At 37.7% G+C, this 26,255-nt stretch overlaps 1 protein-coding gene and 1 long non-coding RNA gene across 6 annotated transcripts; one reads left to right on the plus strand and one right to left on the minus strand.

Moving 5' to 3' along the window:
- Window positions 1-610: 610 nt before the first annotated feature.
- Window positions 611-7,111, minus strand: LOC145898057 (uncharacterized). The gene is made up of 20 exons (XM_082986499.1): window positions 7,077-7,111; window positions 6,896-6,973; window positions 6,556-6,800; window positions 6,367-6,498; window positions 5,866-6,021; window positions 5,743-5,805; window positions 5,171-5,405; window positions 4,915-5,099; window positions 4,709-4,821; window positions 4,452-4,644; window positions 4,153-4,224; window positions 3,894-4,088; window positions 3,723-3,794; window positions 3,239-3,430; window positions 3,097-3,168; window positions 2,683-2,877; window positions 2,454-2,525; window positions 2,092-2,283; window positions 1,875-1,946; window positions 611-1,448 (listed from the first exon to the last, which is right to left on the minus strand). Exons 3-20 carry the CDS (start codon window positions 6,763-6,765, stop codon window positions 951-953), a joined length of 2,919 nt encoding a protein of 972 aa, XP_082842625.1. The 5' UTR covers window positions 6,766-6,800; window positions 6,896-6,973; window positions 7,077-7,111; the 3' UTR covers window positions 611-950.
- Window positions 7,112-11,940: 4,829 nt separating this feature from the next.
- LOC145898987 (uncharacterized) lies at window positions 11,941-15,269 on the plus strand. 5 transcript variants are annotated; one of them, XR_014402453.1, is made up of 11 exons: window positions 11,941-12,060; window positions 12,125-12,256; window positions 12,394-12,407; window positions 12,457-12,667; window positions 12,751-12,800; window positions 12,877-12,995; window positions 13,060-13,746; window positions 13,928-14,021; window positions 14,439-14,582; window positions 14,642-14,782; window positions 15,152-15,269. It is a non-coding gene; the product is annotated as an uncharacterized LOC145898987 (long non-coding RNA). The 5 variants fall into 5 exon arrangements; XR_014402454.1 differs by having other exon boundaries at window positions 12,457-12,995; window positions 13,060-13,472; window positions 13,585-13,746; XR_014402452.1 differs by having other exon boundaries at window positions 12,457-12,995.
- The last annotated feature ends 10,986 nt before the right edge of the window (window positions 15,270-26,255 follow it).

Genomic DNA, 26,255 nt, shown 5'->3' on the forward strand with positions numbered 1-26,255 from the left:
TGTCAAGGTCATTGGGGTCAATGTACTTGGAATCACACAACTGCCAAATGTAAATGTGACGCAATAAATTCAGGTTACCCTTTTAGATGTAATTCGAGGTTATGTAAACAATTCCTGTCCTGGGAATCCTGTTTTCTAATACTTACACCAATTTATAACACAAAGGGTTTTGTCATGCTGCTATGCGGGTTTATTTACAAATGCTACGAATAATATAGTAATAATACACAGTACATTCCTAAACACAATAATCAACGTAATGTTTTCAAAATTATTAAGTTTGGTGATAAAAAAGAGAAAATGCTATAGCGAAGTGTCAGTTTTGTTCACATGAGTCAAAGTACGCCAGATTTCGAATATACACATTTAAGGGACAAGTTAGTAAAAGTTCTGATTCAACTATATGCAAATCCAATATAATCAAACCTAGTTGTAGGATTGTCAATGATTTTACATTTTTGCAGAAGCACGAAGCGTGGAATGCAGAAGGAAAAGGGTTTAAAGATTCAGTTAAAAAAGACTTCGCACAATCTTCCACCCTTGTTTAACATAATCCCAAACTCCTTTCTTTGCCTCGTTGTTTTTCTTTATTGTTTTAAACATTTCTTCCATTTCCCTTTCATATGTTTGTGTTCGTTGGAATGAAATATCTTCACCAAACGACCGAAAACGGATGTTTTGTAGTAATTCCGATTTACATTGCTCGTGCGCACGATCCAGATCTTCTGGGTTTACATAACCACGGTCGCACAACTAAAGCAATATTTGGTAAACAATATAAGTGTCATAGGTAGCAAAGTAGTTAAAGGACAACAGTATTTTTGTCCTAAGGACGCAAATAACATACACCTATTCAATGTAGACAAAGCTTTCCATGTAACATGTAAAAAAAATAAGCAAATAAGAAGGCTTGCAAACGTTATTTCTACAGGGTGTTCGCTTATATTCTTTCATTCTTTAGGGGTTGTTTTGGTGTAAGGTGGTGGAGGGCTTGGGGGAGGGGAAGGATTTGGACGAGGATCAACAGAACTTGAAGGTTGCATGCTAAGAAATGAAAATTTTTTGTCCCGAAAAGTTTCACAATCTTGCTTGAGTGAAGAACCTTCTTTGTCGTCATGAAAGCTGGTAAGTAATCTAGAAAGTCCTGAAATTCCGGCCATAATCCAACGTCTTGGGTGGCTTAGGTTGGTAAAAAATGCTGTTGCACCATAGAGAAGAGCCTCGCCTATTTTAGGCAGAACTTGTTTGTACCAAAGATTTTTATTCTTTTCGTTCAAGAGGGAAATGGATTGAAATCTTTCATTTGCGTATTGCCGAAATTGGTCTGACATTCGATCGGCAACTTCTGGGGCAGGAATGTTTTCCCTAATCTTGCTCTGAATATCCCGACACAAGGAATCATTTTCTTTTTCCAGCGCCACTGGGTCAACGTACTGCCCATCACATAACTAAAGAAAACCACAAATCGACATTCACCGCACAGCGCTTGCAAATATCACTTGTTTGTTTAAGCAACAGGAGTGAGTAGCATTTAAGAAAAAGGGTTTCGGAAGTAATGATCCTCATGTTAGATAAAATCGACATTGCAAAGGTTATGGGCAACATGCCAAATCTTGCTATACTTGTGTTTGTGTATTATTGAACTATAGTTCATAGGCTCCGATTTAGGTAATAAATTCAACCTGCAGTATTGCATTTCCCTAAATAATGCACATGAGTCGAACAAACAAAATCACAGTTAAAAAAACGCTACTATGTTGTTATTCACTAATTTAGAGCATAAAAAGTTGTGCATAGGAATCCGAAATCATATTAAAAAAATACCTAGTGAAACAAACTTAACATTTGGACAAACAAAAACAAATCGGTCTCACGTTGGTCATGTGCTTCATGTAGCCCTCTTTAATTTCCTGCAGAACTTTTTCCGCTGTTTGTTGCAATTGCATCTGTGGAATAGCAACACGCTTTGGTTTAGTAGGATTGCAAAAATTTTGATTAAATCCTTTTGTAGACTGTAAATACCTCGAGGGGGACACGTATTTGTACTTCTAGAAACAATAATTATTCGTTTGATTTTTCATTGCTGCCAACCTTAAGCTCTTCATTCTTTTCGCAGATCAACTTGTAATGATCAATGATATCATTTTTCAGCTTGTTCAGTACATTGTCACGATCTTGTTTCGGAATATTTGTGTCAGTTTTACTGAAGTCGTTTATTGCTTTTTCCTTTTCATTGCTATGCAACCTGTCTAGACGACTTTCATCCACGTATCTCACTGTTGCCTGCGACAATTTAAAGATTTTCGAACCATTCGTCAACGAAAAAACAATAGCAATGTCATGAAAATTTCAAAATTAAGGAAAATGCTGTTAAAGAACTTTCCACATGAAAAGTGTATTTACCATTAATGTTAAATAATTTTTAAATTGGAATTACTATCATTTCAACTCACTTTGTCAACTTCCTTAGTATAATTTGTGTATACTTCAATTTTTCTTTGATGTAACATATTCAAACAATCTATCTGCAAAACGAATCACATCACGAAACCACAACAAAATACAACCAGACATAACCAGATATAACCAGTCACATTATCAACCGAGACTTCACTAATTAATTTTCAGTCATAATATATGTCTGTCTGCATGGATGACAATTCCAACAAAAAACAAACTTACTTTCCGATTTGCGTTTTTCCTTTTTATCTTTTCGTACTCATTTTCCATAAATTCATCAAATTGAGATAGGCACTTTTGCACGAAGCCAATTTCTTTGTGATGTTCAAGCGATGAAATGACAACCATGGCACTTTGCTTGCTGTCAGCATGTGCTTCTCTTAGATTTTTGTCATCCACAAAGCCATGACCACACACCTGAAGAATTGTAAAGTACTGTTTCTATCCACTTCAAGCAAAACAATAAAGCCTTAGAACAACATAATGCATAACTACGCCACAGCGTCATCAAAAAAAACTGTTTTCGCAGGATTATGAAGTTGAGTAAAAAGGAAAACATTAAACGGAGCACAAAGGTAAATATCCTACACCTATGAGTAGCGACACCACATAACTATTCCACTGATAATTACCTACCTCTTCCATAGCGGACTTATACATACTTTTTGCTTCTTTCATGGCTTCTAGAGTTTGTGTCTGTGCAAATTTCTGAAATTTCGACGAAGTTATGAACACTCTACCAAACACAAAATTCTTAGATATATCGAAGAAAGATTACTTCGTTCATGTCGTTGGCTCTTTTGTAATTTGTTTTCTCTATTTCAATTCTCGAATCCAGGAGATCTCGTTCTTCTTTGCTTTGCCGTGATGAGTTATCACATTTGGAGTCAAAGTTGTTCAAAGCATCAGTCTTGGCAATTTCATGGACTTCATCAAACTGGTCTTTCCTCATCACCACATCATTGCATTTCTTGGAGAATCAATACTTTTTTACTTAAGTTTTTACTGTGCTGTTAACTTTGTTTCCAATGAAAGATGATACGAGAAAAAGTTTTATTACCGCAACAGAGTAACAGCAATGAAGATCATTCCAATATTTATCACCAAGGGAAGAGAAATAGACAGTTTGGTTTGGTTTAGTATTACGCGTACAGCATATGTATATCGCAAATTCAACACATGTCATTTGTTTAAAACAGAAGTATCAAAACCTCGGGATGCAAACTTCAAGAAATTTAGTTAAACAGTGTAATATCACTCACCACATCCATTAATTGAATATATTTTCGAATTGCAACAAGGGATTCTTTTTCCAGATGACGCCTCAAGTCTTCCTGTGCATAATACAAAACATCGCATTACAAAATAATATCCACAAAAAACAACATATATATTTACACACAACAAAGCACTTAGTATATTGTATACCCGACCTTTTTGTGATTATTGGTTTCCTGGAACCTCCTCAGGGCTTGGGCGATCAAGTCATGCAGTTTTACACGATATTTTTCCACAATTTCTAGTGGAAGATCGTTTGTTTTTTCTTTGTATAGTTGTAAAGCTTCTTGACGGCAAGTTTGAGAAATCTCCTTCAATGTTTGTTCGTCCATGTGTTGACCACCACTGCACTAAAAAGCGATTCACAATTGGAAATTTATGCATCACATAACATAAATATCATCTGTAACTTACGTCATCAAGACCCTTCACATAAATTTCCTCAGCTTCCGATGCAGCTTCTCGAGCTGTAAATTTACTTCGTTCCTAAAATGATAATTGTTTTCTTGCTTTGTACAGAATAGACTTTCAAAATTGTTGAATTTATACAAACATGTATTTCAAAAGTTAAAATCTGTTGACTTTCGTGTAAATCAATCGTCAGTGTGTTATTGAAATGGAATCAATCAATAATCATTTAATAGGCATTAGAAGATGTTGCCTCATAATAATGCAACGCAAATATTCATATGTTGTTACAACTAATTTTAAACCTTTTGAGTTTTGTTGATTTGTTCAAATACAGCAAACTCCTGTTCAATGAGCTCTTTCAAATTACTTCGATATTGCTGAATAAACTTTTCGTCCCCAAATTTGGGTTTTTGGTCGAATATTTCTAACGCTTTTGTCAGGCAAGCGTTGTGAGTTTTTCTCAAGTCTCCTTCACTGATGAACTTGTCCTTGCATCTCTAAAAGAAACACATGAATTTATGATGTACAGTAACATAAATCCAATAAATATCAGAACAACGTTAACAGTTTGGTTAGAAAAATAATACCACATAGATCTACCTTGTTCATTTCATCCTTATATGCAGCTTTGCACTCCTGGAGAGTTGTCAAGATGGCAGCTTTGGCCGTTGCCTTTGCAACACCACAAACGTTACTTTACTTATCAAAGAAATATGAATGTGTAGGGATATCTTTTTGACCTTATGCAAGGTTTTGAGAACTAACCTGCAAAATGGTGCCAACTTCAGGCATATCTCCACTGGCAAACACTTTAAAATATGCAAGGGTATAATCAACAAGTTCTCTACCGGTGACAATTTTGTTGTTGATTTTTTTCAACACAATTTGTTTGGGAGAGAAGAGTGTATGCACCAAAATGTCAACTGCTCCCAAAAACTCTTCTTCGATATCTAAAGATTGCAGTAAATGTACTCAAAATTAATCAATGATTGAATTGTTTGCATAACGAGCATACGCGTACCCTTTAAGTGAAGAAAGTTTTTTTGTTCTTCACTTCTAACTGCAACTTCCTTGCCAGGATAAGGCATCAGACAACACGAAACTCGTTCAAAAGATTGAAGAAGATTTTTTCGAACAGATTCTGTATCTTTGTGTTCGAGTTGTGTGTGCAGTACATCTTTCAATACTTTTTCACCGCCATTGAAGTCATATGTGTAAGAAGGATCAGGCCAATCTCGAATAAGGAACATCAAATCCTTAAATGCATTTCAATGTAGGCTACTTTGAAATTAGAACAAAAACAGCATGTACCTACACGGAAATTCTATTTGGTCAGAGTGGTCCTACTTTATAAGGCAAATTCAATATGTTATAAGTTGTTTAAAGTGTCGATAAACGACTATATAGACGAGTAATTCCAATTCATTGGTGCCTGCGGACCTTTTATTGCCTTGTGGTCCGGTGAAAACGCAATGTCAGCATGGTTGTGCAATTTTATAATGTTCGAATAAAAGGTTACTTGGTGGCAAAAAAATCGGAAACTAATGGCTTTCAAATGGTATAAACTTGTTGAATGTAACAAGGTGTACCAACCTGAAATGGCTTTTCACTACGATTTGGATTTCTTTTGGCTGCTTTTCCATATTCAGTAAAAAGCTGCAAAATAAATGCTTGCTGCTTCACCGATGAAAATATCAAAATAAACTAGGAACTGACCTGGAGATGCTGCAGTTTGTCTTCTTGCAACTGTTTAGACACGTTGTAAATTTGGACAGAGCTTATTAAAGTACTGAGTCCAAATATAACAGAGCAGTCATTTACGTTAGACGTTGGGTCAAATGACCCTTGTGTGTCCATTAGAAACAGTGCCACCTTTAAAAAAATATTAACAAAAGTATTGAAACAGTTGTGCTTTAAAAAACATTTAGTGATACATATATTCACACACACATCGCTTGAAACAGAATCACCCGCTACTATGTAGATAAATATGTTATAGGCCTATGTAGTGTGTGTGCATTATTCTATTACTAAAGAGGCATTGATCGCTGGGAAATCATCTGTACATGTGGTTTTGGTCCCCATACTCGAAATTAGAAGTCATCTCTTACATATACATGCTATAGACGGACGAACATGTACGATAAAGCTAGACATCCAGAAATATTTTGTTTAATGCTTCATGCGACTAATTAGACACAGTCTAGATTTTTTTACTTTTCCATCCGGCGTTTCAATGAAAAACGGTTCGTCCCAAATCCATATTCCCTGAGTATGTTTATTTGCTCCTCCCCGCCAAACGAATCCTTTGTTGAGTTCATCCTGTTTCGCATCCAGCCATTTATCAGTCTATGATTAAATGGTAAAAGTTGTATGAGTTCTACTAACAAAAAAAAAAATACGTACCGCTCCTTTTTTGTTGGCCCACAGAAATCGTAAGAAAAAGTTTAAAATAAAAGATTTTCCTTGTCGAAAAGCCCCGGCAACGGAATAAATTGCAACAGGTGTATTGACTACATCTCGATGTTCGAAGATGTTTTGGATTTCATGTTGGTTAATGCAATACCCTCTCCCCCCAATTTGTGGTGAAACAATTTGTACAGCTTTGTGGCGCATGGGTTGTTGTGAACCGCCATCGAATCTTGGCAAACCTAAACATATGATCCAAAAATGACCAATTGAAAAACGAGCAACAAATTTTCTGGAAAGATAGGGCAACAGAAAAGATATACAAATACAAATTTACCAAACACATCTTACGACTCAACATTGCGATGTGGAAACAAATTTGCATGGTGACATATACTGCTGGTTGCTGGGAGCCCTGTAATATTAATGTACGCTGTGTTTACTTCCTCAGGCTTACGGGAAACTTACCGGTAGTTTCTCACTCAAACTCAATTCATTGTATTGTCTTTAAAATCTACCTGGAATGTGTCCGATGTCACTATTACTCAGCACTTCAATGAGTAAATTCAAAGTTGAGTTGTTGATATCAACACCTGGTATAAAATATAACATTAAAAACAGAAATATTAAATATTAACGATACTGCAACCATATTACTATTGCCTTTACAACGCATAATTGCTGTACACGCAGTAGCATATTCAATTGTTGTAAAGAAGCAACAAAGCATGGCAGTACATAAGACTATCAACAAGGGATAATCGCAGTTTTAGACTATAATATTTCATTATATGAGCAAAGTTTGTTTGCTGGTGCATGATGTGTTATGACATCCCACAACAAACATTAGTGTCAACAACTATTATGCAAATCATCAGTCGTTCGTCACACAAAGTATTGTTTGCTACATTTCGCTTACTTGCAGACATCTTTAATATCGCTAAAGTCATACAACAATACAATATAAAACAAACATACATAAAAACTCACAAACTGACAATCAGGTTTTTACGTTTTTTGTCAAGCGTTAACATTTGGTCTGACGCCACAATGCTATCTTATTTTTGGTGCCTGGTACTTACATTCTTCGACAGTTTCTGTTTTGCCTAAATGCAATTTTTTTCCCGCAAAAGAATTTCGGGCTGCGCTACACGAGTTTTAGTAAATAACTCCTATCTATCTAAACCAGTGGTTCCCAACCTGGGGGTCGCGACCCCTAAGGGGGTCGCGGGAAGGCTATCTGTGGGTCGCGACATATATGTGATGTTTTCATAACTTGTTACAACACATACCGGTAGGCTACAACTAGTTGGGCCTACTATCGCTTTGTCTTGTCAGGGACGATAAGCAGTAGGCTATGTGCCACTAACATTGTGCACAGGCATTGTCATTGAAACATCACAGCAATTATTGTCATCAACAATGAATGTATCAAAAAGCAGTTTAGGGCGTTCAGTTGTAAGTAGCAGTGAGATATCAAGGTGCAGTGTTTTTCTTTAACTCTGGTCATGGAGAAGAAGCGTAAATATGTTGAAGAATATTTGAAGTTTGGATTTACCCGCATAATCTGCACTTGCACTGAAAAGCCTCCGTGTGTCTTGTGCAACGTGGTGCAGTGCTGAATCAAGCCGTCTAAATTAAACCGCCATTTACACACCATGCACCCCCAACACTTTCAAACGTCATGAAGCCAGTTTGAAACGTCAGAGATTTGACTTGGGAGGTAGTTTTCAGATTTTAGCGTTGTCAAATACTCAACCACGGATTTCAAACGTGGCTATGAAGTTGCAAGTCAGCCGTCTTATGGAGCAAAGTGATTGCCAATAAATGATATACTGTAAAATGCACTTTGATTGATATTGCTGTTGGAAAAAAAATGGTGGGGGTCGCAAGTTAGTTTAAATCAATATAGGGGGTCACCAACCACAAAAGGTTGGGAACCACTGATCTAAACCGATGCATTTTCAGCCAATCTTTGCCCGCAACATTGTAACGTCAGGCCCAAGATAAAAAAGAAACAAAGGGATGAAAAGCGGTTGCTCTACTGTTTGATTCGGAGGTATGCCAGGCTTGGTGCGTGGGCACAAATAAAAAAGTTTGTGACGTACTTTTATTAAATAAAAGTTGTTATCAAATGACAATGCCTTTTGTATTTTGGAATAATTTATGCGAATGCGCAAGGACGCATTTTTTCAACAGGAGCAAAGAGTTATCTTAATCAATAGCATATCGCTAAACGTTAACTTTTATACCAAGGTTTTTAGCAACTTGTCTTATATTCGGTTCTTTAAATCCCATCTCCTCTAATGTGGTCAAAGTTTCATGGCTTTCGCTGTAGGAATTGTTACTATCTTCGTCGGTGTCCCAGGGATTGTTGGCCATCATTGACTTTCAGCAACAGAATAAGCACAGTTTCTTGATATATCTTATTTTAAGACAAAACAGGTTTAAGTGGGTCCAAAATATATGTAACAGTTGTGTAATGCCCAGCACAAAAACGTCTGCTACCTATGCTGTGTTTGGCAACTAGTTTCTCTTTCTGGAGTTTCTCGCGCTATTTGATCATAAAGTCCCCCACAAAACTGGAAACGTATTTGCTCAACGTCGACAATTACTCAAAACTAAACCCACACCCTTTTTTGGTCTCCCTGGTAAACCGCGGCGCCCTTTCTAAATGCGCTTGACAAGAGAAACACATCGAACACGAGTGTTTTATCGTATAAAATTTTATTATATTTTATTTTTTAGACAAAACTAAAACAAACGCTGTTGCCATGCCATGCCTAGTGACAACGTGAAACACAAGTTTAAGTGATATCAGTAGCCCTAATATATGTAACAGTTGTGTCGTGACTTTTCTTCGCCTAAAGCTTATACCGCGTTTGTGAATATTCGTTTAAGCACGAAAGTTACTGCCTCATAATTATCCTCCTTTGTGCTGCGATTGTCTTCAACTATGGTGAACTGCGCCATTAAAATGCAAATGTTCAGCACCAAAACGCCCGCTACCTATGCTGTGTCTGGCAACAATAGTTCCTCTTTCTGGAGGACATGAGAAACCGCTTGACTGAGTATGTTTTCCCCGCGCAATTAACCATAAAAAAACTTGAAACGTATTTGCTACCCACACCATTTTTTGGTCTCCCTAGTAATCCGCGGCGCCCTTTCTAAATGTGCTTGACAAGATAAACACATCGCACACAAGTGTATTATCGTATGAAATGTTATACGCAGGAGGGTGTTGAAGTTTATATTATGGTAAACAAAAAGTTGTTCAACAGAGCTGTCAATATAGTTTAATTGTAGTAATGTTGCTTAAAATAGTCCACTTATAATTGTGTTTTCTGGTATCGGGATTGTGAGTTGAAATCTCGTTACAAACACTTCTGTATACTAATGCAAACGGCGGCAAGCCTGAAGTAACCCTTTAGGGAGTTTTTTCGTTTTCCTAAATCCCAAAAATACAAACTTGCAACTTTTCTTGCGATATAGGCACAAATAAAAAGGCTTGGGACATATTGATATACAAACGCGAATGTGTAACATACGTCACAGAAAACAGTGCTTGTATTGCGTAATGTTTTGCGTGTGTAACATACGTCACAGAGGCCAGCGCTTTGCACATGTACTGCATAATCCCATACTGCGGCCCATATGATAAATTCATCGAATGTTCTCGAGTAAAGTGAGTCATTCAACATCCTGTTTACCACATAAAATGTTCTCCTATGCTAATGTCACATCACACCTAGGCCTATGTTCTTGTAATATATTACTTCAAGCGCCTCATGAAATCACGTGACATGATTGACCAATTAGCTCTCATAATGGAAAGCGTTAAAAAGCCCATGTTAAACCGGTAAATTCATTCTATTTGATTCCATTTGATTCTGATTCATTCTATTTGATTCTGCTTGATTCTATTTGATTCTATTCAATTCTACTTGTTTTATCGTATTACTGTTACACTGCTAATATTACTGAGACTCTACAAGCTATTCGCCGGCTTGGGATTTATTCCCACAGCCTGATAATAAACTGTTTATTCGGATACAACGGTTTCCTGGTGAGGTTCAAACCTTACAAATGCCTATGGAAGCAGAGTAAGAAGTAATCTTTAATTAATAGCTTATCGCCAAAGAAACACTTGTGGCGCGTCTCTTTCTTTGTTTAAGTCCTAATAGCTACCAGATTTATTACTATCGTTGACGTCGTCAACATAAATACCCTCCACTATACTGCGATGAACTTTAACTGTAGTCAACTGCGCAATTAGAAGGCAAATATCCTTGAGCACCAAAACGTCTGCTACCTAAGCTGTGTCTGGCAACTAGTTTCTCTTTCTGGAGAACATAAAAGTAATCCGATTCACTGGGTTTGTTTGCCTTGCCCAATTACGCGACAACGACTTCGATATGAAGAAATATAAGCTTTGAAATCAGATATTTGACAAAACTACAAAAAGCATCAAAAAATTCAAACACTGTTCCCTTAGTTTTTTCCGAATCTAGCCCTCTGGTTGGCATAGTTTACTAATCAGCGACACCAATCTCCTATTTAGTATTAAGAATTCAATGAAACTAGTAGAAGTTTCGAATTGAGTCAGCTGATTTATCAGTAAAAAATCGATTTCGCCTGAACTGGCATCCTCAGTTTTTTTTTCAAACACAATGTTTTTGCATTGATTTGTTTGTAATCCAGGGTGGTTCTCTGTCCTTATATATCAGACGTTTGAAAAAAAATTTTATCCATACAATATATTTAATCACTTTAATCTATTGTAGTGCATCATAAAGCCATATAGCTCGTAAACCAGCTTTGTAAGCATATGACATTAAAAATGAAACACAAAAAGGTACAAATTTGAAATATAAAGTTGTAAAATAAGAAATTTGACAGAGCAACACGACTGCCAAAATTTCATTGAAAATCCTGAAGTGCTGAGAGCTCGAAAAGAAGCTGCCAGACAAAGGAAGCAAGAGGAATTCAAAAGAAGAAATACGAGGAAAAAAATCATCACCAAGAAAGGCAGAATCAACGTCCACAGACCAAAGGAGATTTTAAGATTTAAGATTTGTTTATTTTTCGTCATCATAAATTGCACAATTTTTCAAACATTATATGTGAGACGAACTGTACAGCTAAGAACCAAATAATGGTTGTCGAGTAGCTGACCGGATGGGAGGCTGAACTAAGTCGGATGTAGCGGTAATGTGTAAAAAGTCAAACACACGAACATGAAAATGAAAACGCAATATACGGTAAGCAGAATTGTATGAGGAAAGCAATGTCGATGGACAAAAATTGTAATTACCCAATCATTGTGAATGCGTAAGCACGTGATTATACTGGCAAAACCAGGCAAGCAAATAGTCTGGAAGGGAGAATTAAATGACGCCCAAAGCATTGTTGCAGTAATTGGTTTGGGATTGGACGGTGTCGCACAATGTAAATAGACCTCGGAAATTGTTTACCAGGAAATTACGTGGGACAATTTCGAAAGTAGGTACTCTCTTGCAGCACGTTTGAAACCAATTAAACTGAAACATTTAATGTTTTGTGGTAGGTCATTCCACACAGTAACGCAAGAATATTGCAATGTCCGTTGGGCGCGTTTGGTCCGGACACGGGGTAAGAAGAGGTTATTTGCTGTGCAATGTCTTGTGCTGTGGCCATGTACCTCAATTGCAAGAGCAAAGTAATTGTCAAATACTTCCGGTAGTCGTTTATTTTTTTTTAAACAAATTTTGCAAGTTCCAAATGATGCATTCCAGCAATTTGTAACGTTTTTGTCTGAGGACTGTGCGTTACTATTTTAATGGCTCTGTTTTGCAGAACTTGAAGATGATGTAAGTGTGTCTTATTTGCAAGACCCCATGATAATAAACCATATGATAGGTGTGGATGAATGAGAGCATAGTAAACAGCTTGAAGTGTTGTTTGATTGAAGATGTACTAAAGTCTTGCCAGAACACCAGTATTCCTTGCCACTTTGCTACTAACCGATTCAATGTGATTTTTCCAAGTGAGATGTCTGTCAATTGTAATTCCGAGATATTTGGTGGTTACGACTTCTTCTAGCTCTTGGCCTTTGAGATTGAGGTGGAAGGTAGGTAGTGGTCCTTTGTTGTTGCTTCCAAATAAAATGTATTTAGTTTTCTGGCAATTAAGTGAGAGCCTGTTTGATTTCAGCCAAATACCAACTCTTTTCGTTTCTTTGCTTGCCAACTCTTGCAGTATTTGTAAGTTTTTTCCTGACATTCATAGACATGTGTCATTGGCGAATAGCCTGGTATTAAAGCTTGTGGAGTTTGGCAGATCATTGATGTAAATTAAAAACAGTAGAGGTCCGAGAATTGAGCCCTGAGGAACACCACAAGAAATTTTTTGCACTTTTGACATAGCTTGAGAAATGATAGTGTATTGTTGTCAGCATTGTAAGTAACTTTTGAAAAATTGGAATGTGTGGCTTCTAAATCTGTAAAACTCTAATTTCTGCAGGAGGATTTGATGATTGACCGTGTCGAAAGCTTTGGCAAGGTCAAGAAAAATTGTGCATGATGTGCAATTTTTGTCTTTGGCTGTAACAAGTGTTCATGAATTTCTGCTACGGTCATGCTGGTGGAGTGGGATGCCCGGAAACCATTTTGACACTTTAATAACAGTTTGAACTTCTCCAAATAATTTATCATTCGTTTATATATAAGCTTTTCAAAAATTTTGGCTAGTACTGGCAAAATGGAGATTGGCCGTTAGTTTTTTTTTAGTTGCACATTGCCTCCTTTATGAAGGGGAATCACCTTTCCCACTTTTAGGATATTTGGAAAGGTAGATGTGGCAATGCAGTTGTTGTACAGCTGGCACAAAATTGGTGCAAGCACAGGAGCTGCTAATTTTACAAGTTTAATTGGCAAGTCGTGAGGACCAGTGGCTTTATTTGAGTTTAATAGTGTTATTGTATTATATACCTCCAATTCTTCTATATCCAGAAAAACAAACGAGTTTGAAATGGGATTTTTCAGGTAGTCTAATGGTGATTTTAAGGTGGTAGGAATTGTTGATGCCATAACATTTCCAATATGTGAGAAATATTCATTGAATGCATTTGCTATATCGATAGGTTTGCTTATTAAAATATTGTTGTCAAGAATGGGAGATGTGAACTGTGGTTGCTTGCTGTTGCACGAGGTGAGATTATTTATTATTTTCCATACTGCCTTGGCATTCCCTGCGTTTCTATCAAATTTTGTAGTGATGTTGTTTTGCAGCTCTAATAATGTTTTTAAGTTCATGTGCTTAGTTTTGTATTTACTTGTTATGTTGTTGTTGTTGATGCATTGCTTGTAAAGGTGATTTTTCCTTTTCACAGATTTTAGTATTCCCTTTGTCAGCCAAGGTTTGTGGAGTTTTGGTGCTTTTTTGAAAGTTGTATATGGAGCATGGTGATCAACTATGTTTTTGAGGTGGGTAGTAAACGTTTCCCATTGAGTGTCTACATTTGATATGGATAATACAGTGTCTCTAATGTGATAAATGTCTTGCATGAACTGTTCCAAGTCAAAATTTTTGTAGTTTTTAACTGATTTGTATGGTTTGGTTATAATTTTGATGGCGGTGTGTACTATTGCAAATATTGGCATGTGATCAGATATGTCGTAAGTTAATATTCCTGGGGTGATGTTGTGTAAAAAATCATTGGTGTAAATGTGGTCGAGTGTTGACATGTTAGACGAGGGTGCTGTGTGTGTTGGTTTGTTGATAATGTGTTTCCCATTTAGGCTTTCAATCATTAATTTGTATGACCTAATTTTGAAGTTGTTGTCTGTAATGTTAATGTTTAAATCACCTAGTATGTAATATTTTGCTTTATTCTTGTTCAGCATGAAAAAGTTATTTTCCATTTTTGTGGAGAATGTTTCAATATCATAGTCAGGATGTCGATAAATTACACCGACTATAACAGAGGCACCATGGTCGACATACAGTTTTATCCACAAATTTTCACATTTTTGGATGTCAATATGGTATGTATCTAGGCTGCAATATTGCAAAGAATCTCTAATATATAATCCCACTCCACCAGCATGAGTCACTGAATTGTCTTGCAAGAAATTGTACCCGGGAATACTAATGTTGGTGGAAGTATTTGTGCTAAGCCTAGTTTCAGATATAGCTATTATATCTGGAGGTGATTTACATGCTGCAAGCAATTCTTCCAAAATGGGTAAGTTGTGTGGGAGACTTCTCACATTTAAATGTAACATTATTAGATCATGTCCCTTTGTTTTTTCTAGCAGAAAAGTAAATTCACTAGTGTCAAAGTATTGGGTCTCTTTCACATTAGTCATAGCGACTTAATAGTGTTTCAAAATAAAGAAACAGGACAAGAAATGCTGTAGTGACATACATTACACTGCAGGAATAAAATTAATGTACACAAGTAAATATTTACATTTTTACCCAAACATTTGCTACCAATAAGGGCAGGCATAAAAAACTTACTGAACATATTAAAAGTAGTGAAGTACATTGCCAAGTTTAATATATTTAGTTAGTGTACCTATATGTCCATTGGGATGTTGTGCTTTTGCAGCTCATCTTGGTTGTGTATAGCCAATGTCATGGAGGATTCATCTTTTTTGAGCAAAGTCGTACCATTTTTTGTCCATATGTATTTGTAACCATGCTGCCTTTTGTATTTTAGACAAGCATTAAAAATTTTCCTGTTTTGCTGTGTTAAACTTTCGTTAATGAACACAAAATTCTGTGATTCAGACTGTTTGCTTTTGGACAGCTCTCTTCTGTTGTTGTATATATTATCTCTAATTTTTCTGTAAGTAAATTTGGCGATTATTGTTGGAGGTCTTCCATTGAGTGATGACTTTGTTCCCAGTCGGTGGGAAATACTTACGTCATTTTTATTAATCGCTACAGCTATGACAATGTCATCAGTATTTTCTGTGTCTGTTTTAGGAATCCCTTTAATTTCAAGACATTCACGCCTTCCATATTGCTCTAGAGAGTTCAATTGTTCCTCATTTGCAATCGTTTCCTTTTTCATTTGTGATACATCATGCTGTAGTGATTGATTTTCTTTTTTTAAAACCTTTATTTCTACCAAAGAGACGCTAGTCGACAAAACTTTTTTTCCAGTCGACAAAACTTCAAACGCACATAACTCTGCTGTTTCTCAATGGATTCCGATAATTTTTTTGGCAAGATCCATAGATTGACACAAAATTTATGGAAATGTAAAAAGAAATATCAATTTCGAACGAATTTTGTAACGCATATTAATATGCATGGTCATAAATCCGCTATAACTTTTTTCATGGGTCGACAGGAAAGATAATTCTACCACTGCAGGAAAGCTTTAAAATCCCTTTACAGCGATCTCTAACTTGTGCGCGATTTCTTGAAGGAAATATGTTTCCCGACCGAATATTAAATATGACCGTCATAACAAAAATCAGTCTTTTGCTTATAACTTTGGCTACAGTTCGACAGGAAAGACAATTCTACTACCATTGCAAAGCTTACACAAATACCTTTCCAACGATACCAAACTTGTCTTTTCATTCGTGGGAGAAATATGTTTACCGGGCGAATATTGTTCATAACCACGGCCCCCAAAAAACAGTTTTTCGCTCATAACTTTTTTTCTAGGCACAGCAGGAAAAATAATTTCACCACCATTGCAAAGCTAATTGAAAAACCTTTCCAACGATACCAAACTTGTCTTCTCATTAGTGGGGGAAATATGTTTACCGACCGAATATTAATTATGACCGTCATAACAAAAATCAGTCTTTTGCTTATAACTTTGGCTACAGTTACGTAGTGTTGGTGGTGAAGGTTTTTGTGTGTTACGTAGTGCTGGTGGTGAAGGTTTTTGTGTGTTACGTAGTGCTGGTGGTGAAAGTTTTTGTGTGTTACGTAGTGCTGGTGGTGAAGGTTTTTGTGTGTTACGTAGTGCTGATGGGAGAGTGGTGACTTTTCCACGTCGTGGCCGAGATTTGTTATTCGGTGGTGGTGTTTGTGACGGTGCTTGACACTTTCTAAATCGACCGAATTTAGTCTTTGGAGCTTCTCCCTCTTCGATGTTTCTTTGACGCTTTTGCGTTGCAGAAATGCGGAGTGACCTCGTTTCCGCAGCCCCTCCTCGCATGCGAGTATATGGTATCGTTTTTGGCCCCTGCATACAAACATATGCAACACATCCGCCACTTGTACGCGACAGTACACACAAAACAAGATCAGTTACCAGGGAAGAATTCTCTATAATTTCAGCAAACGAAGGAAGGAAGCCACGATCACTTTTCTAAACAATACCAAGAGTTGTACATTTTAGATCAATATTTAAACACACCGCGACCCACCACATTCGGAACATCTTCATGTTTCTCTGTTCCTCCATTTTTCTCAACCTCTGGTAGCGTCGGTCTTTTAAGTTCCACTGGTGTCGCTTGAAACCCTAAAGCCGGGAACTCGTTCTTCTCGGGAACTCGTACAATGCCTCTTTAAACTTTCTCCTCCACCTGTGAAAGAAACAGTTTTGAACCTTCCTCTGTTAAGTGAATACCATCCTTTGCAAGAAAATGCATTGGAACCGCAGTTTCTATCAACGTAAAGTTCATTTCCGCGGCGATTTGTTGCAGTTTCCTGTTCAAATCACCAACGCAAAACCCTCGTCTTCCAGCAAGTGGCAGTATACCACAGTGGTAAACCTGTAAAATACAGATAAATAGTTAAAACCAAAATCAACCCATCAATATGTTTCATATACTTATCCACTTTCCCCATACGTTTTTTTTAAAACTTTATACTTATCCTTGTAGTTACCATAACCGATAGCGGAGATAAATATTGTGACGGACGACGGCGATAAGACTAAACACATTAGTCCCACAAGTTTTGTGATAAGAGGTTTCCTTTGTAGTTAGACGATAAAATCATTTGTTAGAAGATCGTTTTTTTGATTAGTTTGTTTTCATTTGGTTGCAACAAGTTACAAAGCAAAACAACAACAATGTCAAAGTTCATTAATAGCCTATAAACTTACTTTGGCCTTGGGGTAAAGAACATTAACCAAGTTCATGAGCTCCTTTGTGAGCTCCACGACTTGAGCAATGCTTTGGTAGCTCCCGTGCATGTTGAGGATGTTGTTTGTACCGAAGCTTACGACGACAGCTTCGACATCCTCAACAATGGGAGTGTTGGATAACTCAACGAACGCGTGGTCAATCCTTCCTCCGGGCATACTCAGAGCCGCAAAGTCTAAACAAAAGTCATCGCTTGGTTTAACTGTATACGGAGATACAAACCGCCTGGCGTTGCTGTCCGAGAGGAACAGCAACCGATTCCGAACACTCTTCTCCGGAATCCTCCACTTTGTCTGCTTGCCAGAGATACCCGTTTTGTACCTCTCGACTCCACAAGACTGTAAAACGATCCAACGTCAGCAACCGCAACAATTTATCAACAAAAGATTAAGCATATCACATACCTTTCTCTGGCTGCAGACGATCTTAAAACCATTGAACATGGAAGAAGACATTTCAAAACTTTTTCGAAAACTTGCAAAGAATATTGCTGTAAACTTTGGCAGTACTTCGTTGTAAAAACGAAATGGATCGAAGCAGCATTTTGCCTAGGTTTATATAGAGTTTCTTAAAAAAACAAAAAAATAGTTGATTAACTCTGATTGGAACACTTGCCGCACGACTTTGAGCCTTTTCACCTCCGATCAGATGCGCGGCCGCTCAAGTCTGCGGGTAATGAGGCCGATCACTCACGTTGCCGACATCGCTGGCATCCTTGCTGAGTGAAAGGTGCAAGCGAAAAAGTACGTGCTTCAAAAACAACTTTGCTACACACAAGTTACATAAATATTTTTGCAGAAATAAAACTTTTATACATATTACACAAATATAATGATGGTGGTAGAATTGTCTTTCCTGTCGAACTGTAGCCAAAGTTACAAGTGAAAGATTGATTTTTTTATGACGGTCATAATTAATATTCGGTCGGTAAACATATTTCCCCCACAAATGAGAAGACAAGTTTGGTATCGTTGGAAAGGTTTTTCAATGAGCTTTGCAATGGTGGTGTAATTATTTTTCCTGCTGTGCCTAGAAAAAAAGTTATGAGCGAAAAACTGTTTTTTGGGGGCCGTGGTTATGAACAATATTCGCCCGGTAAACATATTTCTCCCACGAATGAAAAGACAAGTTTGGTATCGTTGGAAAGGTATTTGTGTAAGCTTTGCAATGGTAGTAGAATTGTCTTTCCTGTCGAACTGTAGCCAAAGTTACAAGTGAAAGATTGATTTTTTTATGACGGTCATAATTAATATTCGGTCGGTAAACATATTTCCTCCAAGAAATCGCGCACAAGTTAGGTATCGCTGTAAAGGGATTTTAATGAGCTTTCCAACAGTGGTAGAATTATCTTTCCTGTCGACCTATGAAAAAAGTTATAGCGGATTTATGACCATGCATATTAATATGCGTTACAAAATTCGTTCGAAATTAATATTTCTTTTTACATTTCCATAAATTTTGTGTCAATCTATGAATCTTGCCAAAAAAATTATCGGAATCCATTGAGAAACGGCAGAGTTATGTGCGTTTGAAGTTTTGTCGACTGGAAAAAAAGTTTTGTCGACTAGCGTCTCTTTGGTTTATTTCTTCCTCTTTATTGTTTAGTTTTTTTCCAGTTCATCATATTTCTTTGACAAATACAGCTGACTTTCTTTAATGCTTCCAAGTTCTGTGAGAACTGTGTTTAACTTTTCTTGAATAAGTTGTTTGTTGCCTAACACTTCAGTTAGCAAATTGTCCACTTTGACGGACAAAGCAGCAACAGATTGAGGTGCCATTGCATTGATGTCTATAACCTTATGCAAATTCTTATTCAAGAGCTCCCCGTTGACCTTATTCAAATAGAATCAAAGGAAACGGCAAAACTTGGCAAAGAGAAGGATCGCAGAAAAAAGGAAGTTAACAAATCAAGTCGGTCCAATCACAACAGGAAAAATATGGCACGCGTAAAGCAACGCACGGTATTTGCAGAATTTATTTGTTTTAGTTGTTTAGGCGTGTTTCTGCCTGATCGGGTATAATAAACAAAAATAAGGGTTAGGGAAGTTGTTATTTTTTCATAATTTAACTTTTTACCGCTCCGGGATTGAAATCTCAGTTTCCTGCGCACGAATTACGATTGGGAGTCCAATATTTTGGGAAAAACGCCGCCTGTCATAATTGTGGTTTGTGACAATGTTGTTGGCACATTTTCAGTTTGTGTCAACTGTATGTCATTACATTGTAACAATCAGCTTTAACTATTTTGATCCAATCTTTTTTATTTTTAAGCACTGTGTACAACGAAATGCTTATAATGAGGGGAATTCCTGTAAACTGAAAAGTACATTTATTATTATTTCGAAACAGAACAAGGCGAGTAAAATTGCACAAAGATAGCAACGTTACACAGCACATGTTTTTGTCCTCATCACACGGAGTGATTTTATGCTTATCAGGTAAATGTAGTTTCACGCAAGTTGTTGTCTGCGCCGAAACTTCAACGAGTGTTTTTTATGCGGAAAGTTTTGACTGTGCAAGGATTTGATAATTATCATCATAAACGTGCGGAAAATAGCCATAATGTTACGTCGCTGGCGACAACTGTGCTAATGCTAAGGCAGTCACAATTTGGTGTTTCATAAGCTGTTCACACACTCCGCTGGCTATGTCATTTCGTTTCTATCGTTCGCTTCGCGAGGCTCGTGCCTGGCATTCTATTCTATTGGTTTTCACATCAACTACTATTAGATTCGATTCGTTGCAATGTCTAATTCTATTCCATTCGCTTGATAAGTTCACTGCCAACTGGAAGAGACTGAAGTTTAAACGTTGCCTGCCTCTGTCCAGATTAAGGACCGGAGTGAGGCATAATTTGCTGAACAAATTACTGTCTTTTCTCAAATTATGCCTCACCCCGGTCCTAAATGTGGACTAAGGCAGGCAACGTTAAAACTTCAATCTCTTCCAGTCAGCAGTGAACGTGTTAAGCGGATCGAATAGAATTAGACGCGGCAAGGAATACAATCGAAATGTAGTTGACGTGATAACCAATAGAATAAAATGCCAATCACAAGCCTTGCAAAGCGAACGATAGAAAGAAAACGGCATAGCCAGCGGAGCGTGTGAACAGCTTATGAAGCACTACTGCGTTTGCCTTAGCATTAGCACAGTCGTCGCCAGCGACGTAACATTATGGCTATTTTGCACACGTTTTCGATCACAATTATCAAATCCTTGCAACAGCAAACTCTTCCTATTTCTCAACGTAACCAGCCTTCCGCGCTTTGTTTGGGTTTATCTTCAGCTGGGAGTCATGTGAGAAATTGGTTTTGCAAGGGGCCACGACTTGACCAGAAGGGAGTGTGAAGCGCACACTTCTTTTCTTCTTTTGTCGTGTTTTATCTCTGACAATCTTCGCGGAGTGTTTTTCTTTTCGCTGCGAAGATTTACAAACAGTCGCGTCGCCCCACAATTTTGATGGACCTGCTTCTGTGTTTAAAGATTGTCGAGCTCTTTCCGCTTTAAAATATTCCAACCAATCTTCGTCGGTTGGACCTCCACATCGTTCTTCCTTCTCCTCAGTCTTTGATCCAACTCTTTTGATCATTGCCATCAAACTCCGAGGACTTAGGGGTTTAAAAATCTTGTTGCTTTTTACGCAAGGTACGTAACTGACAATTTTAGTTGGAGATCGACTGAGTTTCAGCTTTGGGAACGACTTTGTAGCAGAAAGGTGGTTTGACGTGCTTGCGCCACTAGATGACAGTAGAGTGAGTTTGTCTTGTGACCCTTCCACTTGTTTCCCAGGGAAGCTATGAGGAACTTCACACGTTTGAGTGTATTTGTTCTCACTGGGCTTGTCAAATTCACTTTCCAGAAGTTTAGAGTTTTCTAAAAACTCCATTCCTTGTGTGTACAATGCATCAATAAGGCGCCTGGAAACTCGAACCTCGCCCACTGGGATATGACAACTGTCAGTCGTTGCGATTGTTCGGTGTTGAAATGCTTTACAAAATCCTTGCCCTTGTGAACTGATGATCGCAGAAATCATCCCAAATGTTTCCGCCCCAAAAAACTCGGGTATAATAAACATGGCGGGTTGTCGGGTTGGATTTCCCGTCTGAAAGTAAATCACCATCGAGACTGGCAGCAGTAAACGTTTATTCCAGGGCCTCGGAAGCTGCAACATGTTTCGGCCCATTTTCTGGGACACCGCATGTTCTGCGAAATACAAAATGATTGTAATGTGTTTGTGGTTTGAATTTATTTGTACGCAAATGTGACCCGAAGCACTTGAATTCCCTAATCGGGTTTGTAAATTACTTAGCGGTATTGTCATTAATTTATATCGGAATATTGTAGTTTGGCTGCTTACCGGGAGTGTTGTAAACAGAAAGAAAAGTTTCTGATACAAATTGAATGGCGATATTTTCTTCACGTTGTGCACATTCCCGAGTTTCCTTTACCAATAAAATGTGTTTGTTTTTCTGAAAAAGACCACATCAAAATGATCATTATTGCTGAAAAAAAACATTAAGTAAACAGTATAATGTAAAACTGTTCTGGTGTAGATCAAAATTTTAGTGCAATAAGTTTAACAGAATAGAAAAGTTGTTGGTTGTAACCAAAAACATCTCAAAATGCACTTAACATTTACGTTTCGGGAAATATTTTATCAATTTTCTGGAAAAAATGGGACGCGATTGTTTCTTTACCGTGGAGCTTCTACATCCTGCGGACGAAGTATCCGAAGTTTGTTGAACTTCGTTGGCCTTGTAACTTTTATCGTTGGAAGCTGTATTGATATTCACCGGGTGTGGGTAGCTGGTAATTGTGATCGGAGAATGGCCCAGTCGTAACTTGTGTTTACAATTAACGAGGTTTGTCGTCGTCATATTATCAGTTGTCTGTGTATGTTGATGAAAACTGGGTTTGTCGCGAAGACTTAACAGAATCCCCACGTTTCCAATAAATTCTGCAACTTGCGTGCAAACTTGATCTATCAAGTACGTGGGCACCAGGACCTCATCATCTGAGGGATTCAGACCACTAGATTCAGCTGAATGACAATCAGGTTTCAGAACTCCACTTAATGTCAATGGTTTTGAAAATTCTTCTTGCGATCTTATGATCAGCGATAATATCCCGAAGGTTTGCTCGCCAAAAAACTCCTTGGAAATAAAAATGACCGGTTGTTGGGGTGGACGTCCTGTCTGATAAAACACAACCAAAGAAACAGGCAGCAATGAACGTTGGTTCCAAAGCAGTCGAAACAGAAACTTGTTTTTCTTCTTTTGTTGATTCCCAACTTGCCCTGACAAACATATAATGGTTGCAAGCATCGTGATTTTTATTTTGCTTACTTTAACAACCTTCTCTAAAATGTAAGATTATTTTACTTACCAAAATTGTTAAAGTCAGAAGGCAGGGTGTCATTTGCCAAAGCACCGAAATTATTTTCAAATCCTTCCTGTTTTTGAACGTGAGTTTCCTTTACATGTGCATAAATGGGTTTAATTTGAAACAAGTTACAAGATAAAACAAAAAAAATATATTTATAATTTTAATCCTCTCTGTTTTTTATAATTTTTTTAGAGTTTGTTGCGAAAAAGATTTTAACACCTCACAATCCGTTTGCAAATAATATTTTCACTCAAACATTTCGATAAATACTTTACCTTATTTTTGGACGAGGCAAGACAAGATAATTCTTTTGGTCGTGGCCAGAACCATACTGCTGTTGATGGGTAAGAAAGCTGCAGAACTATCTTCTCTTTTCGATATCCTGGCCAACATTCGTCCGCTTTACGATAGCCTCGTTCCCAATCACTGGCTCCATCATCATGTAACATTTTTGGCAGTGTATTGAAACTAGAGGTATTGAAGTGCTTAACTTCAGAAATGACATTGACAATATTCTCTTTGACTGTAGGTTGGTTTGACTTGTTTGCTTCTGCAAGTGGCACTGCTTTGAGATTCGTTTTAGAAACATTCTGTGCAGAAGGCGACTTTCTGTATGATAAACCCTTAGTATCAACAGAAACAGATCGTGGCGATTTAAGTTGAACACGTGGGCCGCTTGAAGTAACATCGTCTTCATGCAGATTGATTTCAGTTCTGTCAGCGATTGCAATGTCGAGTGGATCTTTCAACATTTCGATTAAGGAGTTGCCAAGTTGGTGTTTTTGCTCAGCAATAGACTCTTGTGTAGTAACTTGGTTTGTTGTGTTTGCTTCGACCTGTAACACTTTTGTGAAGTTGTTTGGAAAACCCTTTTGTTCAGTATCTTGCTCACATGAAGTACAAGCCTCATCGTCAACAGAAACACTCGATAGTTTCGCACTAACATCTCGGAATTCTTGTAACGCGTCACCCATCAAGGTCTGCGTACAAATGTTGTGAAACTGCACATTGTTGTCTATCGTTGTCACACCATCATCTGTCTGTGTAGATTGGTGCTCACAGGGTTTATCGCAATCAATCAGTAAAACCTGGGCGTGGCCAATAAGCTCTTTAACTTCTTTGCACACTTTTCCAACCAAGTACCTGGGAACAAGAACCTCCTCTAGCCAACTATTTCGATTCGGTTCAACAGAAAATTCGTCGGTAAATCCATGTTGTTGCTTCCTAATGATCGAAGATAATATCCCAAACATTTGTTCGCCGAAATATTCAGGTCTAATAAATATAGTCGGCTGTCGGGTTGGTCGTCCCGTTTGATAGAAAACAACCAATGAAACTGGCAGCAATAATGGTTGGTCCCAATTCAGTGGGATATGGACTGAGCATAACGGATGAGTCACAACTCCTCCTTCATGTTTGTTCTCAGCGAAATCATCAGCTGCCGTTATGTGGTTTGATTCAGTACGGGATTTACAGTGTAGGAGACATTTCTTGTGGTGAACAGAACCAGCCATCGACGCAGGGTGCGCAATTAAGACCTGTAAATTGTCACACGTCTGTGTGCTATTGGTGCGTGAATGTAGTTGAACTTCGTTTGTCTGCGTGGATCGATGCACGCAGAGTTTGTCGCGATTCCTCAGCAGAATTTGGACATTTTTCATGAGGTCTGCACCTTCTACGCACACTTTTTCAATCAAGTACCTGGGGACGGGAATCTCATCCATCAGTCTCTGGCCATCGGGTTCAAGTTCATCAAAATCAGCTTTTCGAACTTTAAATATTAATCGATGTGGGAATCGTTGTTTCCACCTAATTATCGGAGATATTATCCGAAACATTTGCTCGCCGAAAAACTCGGATGTGAGTAACATGGCCGGGTGTCGGGGTGGGCGCCCAGTCTGCCAGAATATAACCAACGACATCGGCAACAATATAGGTTGGTTCCAAACCGATTGGATCTGGAACATGTTTATTAATGGTGGATACACAACATGTCCTGAAAAAACGTATGACGGTTGTAAGTATTTTGTTATTTTTTGGTTCATGATAACAGCTATATATATACCATTCCTGCATTGAACATTACTCGTAAACCAGCTATCTTGACATAGAAAATCTGCCACTGTAGGGATTTTTATGTCAGCCGCATTCTTCCAGTGAAAACCTTGCAAGGAAATTACTATTAGGGCTTTTTCACAAATAATTTATTACATAACCTTGTATTTTAGATGCTCACCTAAGGTATTATAGATGGATATAAGTGTGTCGGTTTCCAGTGGTGCGCTGATATTTTCTTCAGGTTTCATATGCCGTTGAACGGGATTTTCCTTCGCAAAATAAGTTTGCTAAATCATAGTCAAAGCAAAACCCAACAAAACGAAATGACCATTCGTACATCAATTCAAACATGACATTTTGCGTAGATCCTATTATTTAATTTCAAATATTCCTAAAATACTCACCATATTTCTGGATGGAACGGAAGAAGGAAATTCCTTTCTGTCCAAAGAAAAACATCCTTCTGTTGATGAGTCAAAAAGCGTTTTTTCTGCATTGCGAGATTCCAGGCATTTATTCTCGCTTTGATTATCGCCTGTTGCAGGATCTTCCTTGTCTTCATGTAAATTGCTTTCAATTCTATCGGTGATTTCTATGGCGGGGCTCGGATTAAGCTCTGAGATTTTTTGGGCCTCATCCGATTTCATGCCTGCCTGGGTAGGTTGATGTACACAGGGTTTGTTGTGATTATTCAGTAAAACTAGCGAACGCCCCACGAGCTCAGTAACTTTGCTCAATTTCTCAATCACCAACAGCGAGTCTGACAGCAAGGGTTGGAATTTCGATATTTGAGTCATTGAAAGTGGGTTTTTGTTCATTTGTCCTGAAGAAGAGTCAAAAGTTTAAAGTTTATACACGTTTATTTGTCTCCGAGTTTTGTCTCTCACCAAATGAATTCAACTTGCATTCCATATCCAGTATTGTCATATCTGTTGAATTTACAACATCATGGTCGGTTTGAAAATCTTCACAGTGCGCTTTTAGCGATTTCCATCCGTTTGTGGATTGACAACTTTGGTGACTAGCGGGAGTGTTGGAAGGAAAATCAAGGTTTTGACGTGGCAGGATGCAAGTTTCCTTCAAAATTAAAAGTGGATATTGCATAAGTTGACATATCGAATGAGCCTAGCAAACACAAAGATAAGTAAAGCT

Source organism: Ascidia mentula, chromosome 4 (genome assembly GCF_947561715.1).
Source record: "Ascidia mentula chromosome 4, kaAscMent1.1, whole genome shotgun sequence".
Lineage (NCBI taxonomy): Eukaryota > Metazoa > Chordata > Ascidiacea > Phlebobranchia > Ascidiidae > Ascidia > Ascidia mentula.